This window comes from Furipterus horrens, unplaced genomic scaffold, assembly GCF_987537825.1.
Source record: "Furipterus horrens unplaced genomic scaffold, mFurHor1.1.pri manual_scaffold_8, whole genome shotgun sequence".
NCBI classification, from domain to species: Eukaryota; Metazoa; Chordata; class Mammalia; order Chiroptera; family Furipteridae; genus Furipterus; species Furipterus horrens.
In genome coordinates this window covers 44,986,131-44,995,970 of record NW_028327178.1, presented here as the reverse complement: position 1 = coordinate 44,995,970, position 9,840 = coordinate 44,986,131, and the positions used below count along the sequence as shown (strand labels likewise).

Sequence of the window (9,840 nt, the reverse complement as noted above, 5' to 3'; positions counted from 1 at the left end):
ACTGTTAAGAATAAAACCAGAGAAGCAAGGGAAAGATACAACCAGTTATTGGAATCATAAAGGGAAAGAAAGGGGTTCTCTTTCAAATAATTTTAAAACACTTTAGCATTTCTGTAGTTTTCTTTTCCAGGTTTACTAGTGTAAGCCCCTACAGTCTCCTCATATCTGATTGAAGCCAGCTTGCCCATCCTACAGAAGTGATAGAGTTTTTGCAAGGATGCATTAAAGCTGCTTTTAGGAGCAGTGATAAGTTCTGCTAGAAAACAAACGCAGTAGCAGACAGCACAGCAAAACAGAGCAATACCTACTTACCAAAGGACGTGCTCACCATTTTCCCCTTGTTCATTCATTCCCCCAGGTCTTTGCTGGAGACGGGTCTGGACCCTGACCACCGGGAGTCCATGACCCCTGCAGTTGCGCCCCATCAGCAATGAAAGGGTTATCGGGCAGCCGTAGCCATCACCACGGGGTGACCTGTGATTCTGCCTGTGACTCACTGTCGCACCACTCAGATCGCAAGCCATATCTGCTGAGCCCAGTGGAACATCACCCAGCGGACCACCCTTACTACACTCAGCGCAACTCTTTCCAGGCCGAGTGCGTGGGCCCCTTCAGCGACCCACTGGCCAGTAGCACCTTTCCTCGCAGACACTACAACTCGCAGCAGGAGCTGAAGGACGAGTGTGCCCTGGTACCCCGCACCCTGGCCACCAAGGCCAATCGCATCCCCTCCAACCTCCTGGATCAGTTTGAGAGGCAGCTGCCACTCAACCGGGACGGCTACCACACGCTCCAGTACAAGCGCACGGCCGTGGAGCACCGCAGCGACAGCCCCGGCCGCATTCGCCATCTGGTCCACTCGGTCCAGAAGCTCTTCACCAAGTCGCACTCCTTGGAGGGACCATCCAAAGGCAACATCAATGGAGGCAAAGCCAGCCCTGACGAGACGCAAACCGTGAGGTATGGCAAGCGCAGCAAGAGCAAGGAGCGGCGCACTGAGCCCAAGGCCCGGCCCAACACCTCCCCGGGCTGGTGGAGCTCAGACGATAACCTGGACAGCGACATGTGCATCTACCACTCCCCCTCGGGCGTGATGACCATGGGCAGGTGCCCTGACCGCTCGGCCTCGCAGTACTTCATGGAGACCTACAACACCATCAGTGAGCAGGCGGTCAAGGCCTCCCGGAGTAACAACGACGTCAAGTGCTCCACCTGTGCCAACCTGCCGGTCAACCTGGATGCACCGCTACTGAAGAAGAGTGCCTGGTCCTCCACCCTGACGGTGAGCCGAGCCCGGGAAGTTTACCAGAAAGCTTCGGTTAATATGGACCAGGCCATGGTGAAGTCAGAGTCGTGTCAACAAGAACGTTCCTGCCAGTACCTTCAGGTACCATTTCTGTCGGGTGATGGATGTTTAGATATTATTCTTTCTAATTGTGTGGTGTGTTCTCCTGGTTATAGTTTTGGCTCTACTATAAATTGTCTGCATGAACATTGTTTAACATTCCTGTGGCTAAGTGCTCCTATCAAGATGCAAATTTGCTACCAACTTCATCTAGTTATCTTGAGATACTATATATAAAAGACTTTGAAAGGCACACCTACCTAAAGGCAAGGAGTTATTAATGATTTTGTGTTCTTCTTTTGTCTGAAGGATCAGGGGATAGAGAAGAGAGGAAAGGGAAATCTACACAGAATTTTTAAATAAATCTACCTTTTTACAAAAGTCAAGAATGACCTTTGGAATTGTGGAAAGAGTTGAATTACATCACTCTAGAGTTGTTTTTTGTTTTTGTTTTGTTTTTTGTTGTAAAATCCTGCCTGAAGTTATTACTTTGGGAAAATTGATCTATGTCTTCACCATTGCAATGTCACACCAACACCAACACTAACCACACCCTCACATGAGCCCCCCACCCTCAGAATGGAGACTATGCTTGGAGCCCTGAGAAGGTGGAGATCAAGTCAGTTTGTGGACCTGACAAGCACAGTTGCAGAGACCTACGACAACAGAGCAGAGGAAGAAAAAAGGGGAAGTATCCACCCAGTAAAATGCAATTAATGTTAGTATGTAAATCCCACACAGGTACAGACCCCCTCAGGCCACTCCTCCATTGCCACAGTCTCCTTCTGTTTCTCCTACTGCCCTCCAATGCACTTAAACTAGATTTCACCTGGATAAAAATAACAGGGAAAGGGTATTTTTCTTCCCTGCCTCCTTCCTCTAGTATTGCCATTTTCCCCAAGATGCAACCCTTCATAAGAGTGACCCTCTTATGTCTTTTTCCCTGTTTTCTCCTGCTATTACCACCTTTTTAAATAAGTTTTTATTGTACTATGAAAGTATAACATAATCATTTCCCACTCTCATCTTAAGAAATGAGGAGGAAAAAAAAAGGCTTTCCCTGAGAAGTTTATCTTCTTGCTCTCTTTGAATTCCTCCTGACAAATCTGGCTCCCTTAGACATGCCTCCACCAGCCCTGAGAATGTTCTAGGCTGGCAGTCAACATGTGGATGGTTTTCACAAATAATACATGATTACATGGTCAGTATTTCCCATTGAAAGTGTTATTGCCTAATTTAGAGCTAAAGGGATCATCTAATCCTCACTTAGCATATAAAAAACTAGACTCAAAGAAAGGTAAAGGCTTAGTGGGACATACTGTTAGTGTGTGGCAGAGGTAAGACTAGAACCCAAACCTCTTAATTTATAGAATAACCATTATAAGGGTGACAAATTTTTTTTTAATGCTTTAAGCACACAAATCTCATCCACCACTGAGAATAAAGTATTTTGATAAGAATATCTGTCTTGAAGAAAGAATGGATAATGAATGAGGTAGAAGCCCTAGAATAGAATATTCTGTCTATATAGTTTCTGTGACTAGCAGCAAAAATAAAAAATTTTTATAAATTGGACTTCATTAAGTACTGATGACATTAGATGAGAAATATCAGATTAAAGAAGAATATTCTGCATGCATCTGGGACCAGCCTTTGTTAGTCACAAAATGTTTTCATTATGCTGGCATAATTGCCTATATTCTTCCTACTTTAAATTTATTTATATTTTTTATGCCTTTCTGAAGTAAAAAGCTCAAGTAGGGGTGAAAAGTGGAAGGATAAGGAAGGAAAGAAGGAAACTGATATTAATTGAAAATTTACTGTATACCAGTTGCTGTAGCAAATGTTTTCACATTTATTATTTTATTTAATCCTCACAATAATTCTGAGAGATAGATATAATAATACTGTTTTTACAAGAGAGGAAACCAAAGCTTAGAAATATTAAGGGTTTAAAGCCACGTGGCCAGTAAATTACAGAACTGAGATTCAGACTTAGGTCTATGTGACACAAAATAGCTCTTCCCTGTACATCCCAGCACAACCCTGGAATCAAGGCATGAAAATAGTGAGCAAGGAGAAAAAAATATTTAAAGTAAACATATTACTTAAGTTCTATAGTGAAATGTGAATAAAAACTTGAAAATTTAAGTATAGGCTTTAGCACAGGCACATTAGTGGATCTTCTATCCAAGTTTTGGATATTACATTTTCAAAGTATTTTCCTTATTTTAAGCCAAATTTTAAATGAAATATTTGAGGCTTACAAAAAATATTTAAAAGAAGTAAAACAAACTCTCATTTATACTTCACCCAGCTACAGAAATAAAACATTAATTGCAACTACCTTCCTCAATCCCACTTCTCACCCTTCCTCCTCAGAATAATAGCCAAAGCACATTTGTTTTCTAATTCTGAAATTATCAAAAAATTGAAAAAATTAATACTTTCTCTTCCATACTGGCCAATAATTAACCCTAAATCAAGCTAAGTCAAGCCTTTAAATATAAACTGAGAGCAAAATTATACCTTCTTTAAACAAAAGTTAGTATTTATTGGGCTCCTGTTCTGTGCAAGGCTTTCAATTTTTTTTTTTTTTTTAATTCTATATTTCAATGTGGGGAGGTAGTTTGTTTAGTGAGTAGACTAAATGTAGAATAGTGTGTTCATCTCAACCAGTGTGCTAAGGACAAAGAGTGCTCTAAGGAAAGAGAAGGAGCTAGCCATTCCCAAGGGGAGACAGGAAAATGGGAAACTCCCGAGAACTGGACGGTCTCTCCAACTCTTTTCTTGCTTTAGAGGAAAGGGACAATCTGCTTTCCTGTGCAGGCTCCTCTCAGAAAGGTAGATGTAGCCAGATTCTGTCAGCTCCTATGGAATAATTTCATTTATAAGTTCAGTCTTAGAAGCAAATTTGAGGAATTTGAGAGAGGTTTTTTGTTGTTGTTTTTTTAAGTTGTATTGCTTTAATTACCAACTAATACTGAAATTTGATTTCGAGATGTGTTCAACTTCAACATCACAGGGTTAAGTGGACAAAGCTTTGAACTTTAAATAAGGGGGTCTGTGTTTTAGTTCTTATTTACCACTAACTAGTGATGTTGATATTGCTTGAAATCATCATTTCAGCTCTCTGAGTCTCCTTCCTCTACCGTAAAGTCAGACACTTGACCTAAAGGCCTTGTGATCTCAGTCTACATCTTTAAACTCCTAAGTTGCATATGTGGAGTACTAATTAGAGCAATTTTCAAGAGCCTGGAGCTCTGAATTAATAAATGCCTACCAAAAGTGAATCTTCTTCCAATGTTATCTAATTTGTATTTTAAAAGTAAGAGGTATTTTACAGTTGAAGAAACTGAGATTTAATAAATTAGGTTAAGTAACCTGCCTAGGGACACACAGTTAGCACATGGCAACATGGTGGGTCTAAACTGATTTGTATGCCTGCAAAGCCTGGATTCTTTACATTTACAATGCCTGATTCCTACCCACTTTCAAATATTAAACAGAGGAAGTGGCATGTATCAAATGTGTCTTATGCGCCAAAACCATACAGTATCTCATTTAGTACCAAAAACAACTTAGTAAAGTATATTATCATTTACTCCAATTCACAAACAACAAATATGAGGCACAAAAGATTAAATCATTTGCCCAGGAATGCATATGTAGCACGTGGAAGAGCTAAGGCTTGATCCCAGATTGGTCTGAGTCTCTAATATGCTTCAGAAATAGAAATAAATGTGTGGAGTTTTTTCTTTCATTTTATTATTTGTTTTATTCTAGAGCAGATGTATGTGTTCATTTGACCTGATATGTGCACCTGCATGTACATAAAATGTGACCCATCTTAGACAAGCAACAGAATGACTGAAAGGTCCTAATTTGATTCAAGACTGCAAAAGGGTTAAATTAATAGTCACCAATAATAACATCTAAATACTAGCAAAGTTCTGATTCTCCCTTTGCAGAATTATCATTTAGATTTAATTTAACATAGGCCATTGCAACAATTATATTGAAAGTGGGAGGTCTATAGGTATTTGGCCTCTGTCTGACATTGATTTAAAATAAAATATTGTAGCTTAAAATCATTGCAAGTTCCAGTTAATATAGTCAGTTGGTTATTACATTCAATTGGTGATAATGTGCTCACTCACAAGCCGTTTGTAGTTAATTTTTAAAAAGACTCTTTTCCCCCAATATTGTTATTTTTAAATGTCAAGAATCAGATGTCCACTGTGTAGAACTATTGTACCACTGCCAGTAACTGTCTGTATCAGGCTTTGAAGCAGGGACATGGATTTGAAGACGTTAAAACTGTTTAATTCTCAGTTGAGATGTGGTTGGCTTTTGTACATTTGGAATAGAGCTTTTATGGCACATCTCAGGGTAAGTGCTAATAATTAAGTAAATAAAATAGAAATGGGATCTGAGAAGTAAAGGAGTTTTTGTTGCAGTTTTGTTTTTGCTTTAAAAAGCAAGATTCTTGGTTCTGTCTATGCCTCTTTCTGTAAACTGTAAACATTATGTGTTGAGTGACTGGCATATAAAGCCATTCAGAAGAGCAAGATTTTAGATTTCCAACTGTTAGTCTAAAAAATGAAATCCCTTCGAATCATGTATTTTTGCATTCATTCAGCCCTAGAAGCAGGAAAAGAGAAACAAAACACTCTCTGGTAGAAGTAGAGAGAGACACACAGGGAGGGAGAGAGAGAGCAAGACAGACCTGAGAAAGAAAGCACTCACAGAGATGAAATTTTAGAAGAGCAAAATGATCGACCTCTTTAAGGCTGAATGGGTTTCTTCAGTTTGTGTGCAAGTTTCAAGAAATGGAAGAACTGACCAGGTTTGGGTACAACTCCTTTATTACTTTGTATTTGGTGATAGTATGTTGTTGATTTGGGTGGTTTGGGGTGGAAGGGAGAGGGAGGATAGTGCTGGTATTTTATTTATTCTCTAAATAATGGCTAGTAAGACTGAAAGAGCTAACAAATGAATGTATGTTTGTACAGATGGTAAGAAGTCAGGTTGATACATCAGATACCCACAAATCTGTGTCCCCACAGGGGCTTTATAAAATCTTTAATTGGCACAAATGATCTAAGGTGCAAGGTGCTATTAGAGGACGTTATATGGCTAGTGATTGAAATGTGATCAGTCATTCAACATGACAAGAATCCTGAATGTTTACTGTTCCTTTGCAAAATTAAAATTTCTGGATGGTTGAGGGGTTTGAAAGGTTTATTGGTTAAATAAGATTCCACAAAAGATCATTGAAGAATCATTCGTAACAAGTATGAAACCAGGATTATTTTTCAATACAGGTACAACTGTTTTTCAAAATTCTGTTCAACATTATTTCAATCTCTGCCCAGTGAGGGTTTTCTTTCCCCAGCTGAGGTTTTCCTTCCTCTTATTTTAGAACAATTTCAATTGTACTGAGCCGATTAAACTACTTTGTGTGAAATGTGTGACAGTGCTGAGCAATTCTGCTAGTGACTGGTTACTGAGATGTTTCCTTGCTGCCTTCTTAAAATCCCCTATCAGTCACATTAATTGATGATTTTCTTTACTTTTTTAATTTAAATTGCCTTAATAACCCAGCAAGGAGTGTCAGATTCTTCAATGTATTTCCTCTTTGTTTTGCAGTCTTCTCCCTATTTTTTACTGATCTCAACAGAGATGTCCCTCCTTGTTTTGATAGAAAAATCAGATTACTCCTGCCTAATGCTAACTTTGAATGTAGAATCAGTGATCAGCAGCAGAATCCTCATAATTGTCTCCCTGGTTCTCTATAATACTCACTATTGCCATATCCAAGTAATGGGGGTTGGGGTGAAGACAACTGGCCAAACAGTGTGAGAAAGCAGGGGTCCAGAAATACTCAGTAGTGGAAAATGGAAGATCAAAATGAAATAGGGAAAAAAATAGAAAATCCTTCTTGGAAGTTGTTAAAGAAACTTTGTTATTCTTAGTCTAGAATTTCATAATTCTAAAGACATTTTCAGCAACACCTAAAGTGCTTGGTTAGCCTCAATCAGATTGCATAAAACGTGCTTTCTGATCCCAAAAAGTCCAGTCTACTAACAGAAGGTATAGCATTGGTAAGCATAGAGTAAAGAGAAAAACTAGCCTTAGATCTTATTGTGGATTTTATTTCCTATTTCCCTAGTCTCCCTATAGAACAGTTTGCTTGGTTGAAAATTAAAGATAGTAACTCAAAGTAATCATTCTGTTCTGTAGAGAAAGATTCATCCAGAATCTCTGGTCCATTTGAGATCATGGCTCTGCACAACTTTATACAAACAATGGTTTGTGAATGGTAGAACCCATTGATCTTTTGTTTTAGGTTTTATATGAGCCACTAGAAATATATGCAATGTTATCAAGGTGGCTTTGATTTGGTGATTAAATTAGGGGTATTTCACCATCTTGATTTTAGGTTTAAAGGCTACCACCTCTCTCGGTAGAGTTTTGTGCTCATTGATATGGAGTTAAATCAGGGGAAATTTTATTTTTATAGATGTAAACAGTTAAAATTAGAAACTTCATATGATTCAAATTTCAGTAGCTCTTAATGGTCAGATTATTTTCTATCATTTGCTAGGGAAGCTTGGTTTAAAAAAAATAAATATTGGCCTTTTTAGGTAAAACCAGGTGACTATTAATGAGGTCCATGAAGAGTTACATAATCTCACTATGATTTGTATTACTCACCTGAAATTTTGAACCTATAACTTTTTCCATTGGATGAAAATAACATGTATGTGTGACTTTACATCTAGACAAATAAAGCCATTTATCTGCCTCTCAAAACCACCTTGCCTCATCCTCGACCAACTGGCTCCATCTCTAATAACTTCTATTTGGAACACATTAGGGCACAGGGAAAATCTTTTACTATTTTTGTGAATGCATATTTAAGTGTTTTTGTAAATTCTTAATCTGAAGCCACAGTTGGAGGCAGTGCTTTAATTTTTTCAATGAATCATTTATTCTCCTTCAACCCAGTTTTCTCTGTTTGTCACTCAAAGGTAAAGATACATATAAAGAATGAGTGAATCCATTGCTATTACAACATTAACAGAGGTAAAAGAGAAAATATAGTGTAAGTGTATAGATATATCATCTAACTCCTTCTGTTATTTTTGATAAATTTCTTATTTCTACTATGTTGGGTTTTTTTAAATATTTTTGGAGAGCATTCATCAAGGAAACAATGACCAAGAAAGACCTCTTCTCATTCTCTGATTTTCTATAAGAATATATAGAACTATCTTCTAAAATTTGCTATTTTTTCATTTTCTAAAGTTTAGCAATATTCCTTGCCTTGTTTTAATTTTCAAGATAAAGAGACTTCTAATTACATCTGCAAAATGAGTTTTCTAGATAAGTAGATCCTTTACTATTAGGTGACTATTCTCTATCAGTTAGAGTTTCTACTCATTCTTCTCACAGAATTAGGAAACTTCCTACAAAATTTAGGCTTGTGATATCACAGAACTGTCTATGAAGCAAAATGATGTGGAGTCTAGGATTACTGTATGTCATATGCATTGATACAGGCCCTTATATACACATTACATCTGCATGGGCTCACCTGTATCATGCTTGTAAAATATGCATAGGGAGAAAACTGACCCAAAAGTTAGATTTGAAGCATGTTTGTGGCTTAAAAGATTAAGACAGTTGTTCACTAAGTAATTATCTGCAAACTGTAATTCTGTAGTTATAAATGGCAGGGTAGTATTTTTAACCTCTAAAATAAAGAAATTCATATGTTTTTCCTATTATTCCAGTCAGTCCGTCCTTTTTCCCTGTGATTTTCTTATGAGCAAAGCACATATCAAAGGAGAACAAATGGAGATGCGATCTTTAGGCTCAATGGCAGAGCTCTAATACTGGGTTTTGAAGATGACTCCCTTCTCTCTGGCATCTTCCACTCTCATGGCAGCCAGTTCTCCTCAGCTCTCACCTCACTTTCCTAGGATAAAAATTGTTAACATAACTGTAACCATATTGTACAAATGTGACAGGTAGGAGAGAATGTATTGGATAATGAGACCAAATAATATTAAATCGGGGCAACTCTAGAAAATCTGAAAGGAATAGAGCATAGAAGATAACAAGGGCTACAAGCTGACCTACGGGTCATTGCTTTCAAATGAAAAAGTAAGTAAATGCAAAGAAAATCTAGCTCTAAAGTTGGAAATACTATATGAGGCAATATATATGCCAGTGGTATCCATATGGGTAAAAATTAGCAAAATAGTACATTCATCTGCAGGTATGGAACCATGTATGTGCGTGGTCACTTGTTCTATCACTGACTATTAGGGCAGTGGTTACTCAACTTAGTGTGCATGAAAATCAGCCTGAAAGTGTCTATAAAATGAGCATTTCCACCATCAAACCAAGATATTCTGATTCTGTAGATCTAGAGAGCTTCTATTAGAGATAAATTGAAAAACTGCACTTTAGGCCAATCCTAG

At 37.9% G+C, this 9,840-nt stretch overlaps 1 protein-coding gene across 2 annotated transcripts in view; it reads left to right on the top strand.

Moving 5' to 3' along the window:
- The first annotated feature begins 430 nt into the window (after positions 1 to 430).
- Positions 431 to 9,840, top strand: part of DLGAP1 (DLG associated protein 1) — a 362,099-nt gene continuing 352,689 nt past the window's right edge. Inside the window, exon 1 of one of the 2 annotated variants that reach the window (XM_090285774.1) lies at positions 431 to 1,387. In XM_090285774.1, coding sequence (XP_090141900.1) covers positions 431 to 1,387 — 957 coding nt within the window. Of the gene's footprint in view, positions 1,388 to 6,053; positions 6,195 to 9,840 lie in introns of those variants that run through there. The other variant, XM_090285775.1, reaches the window with a different exon arrangement.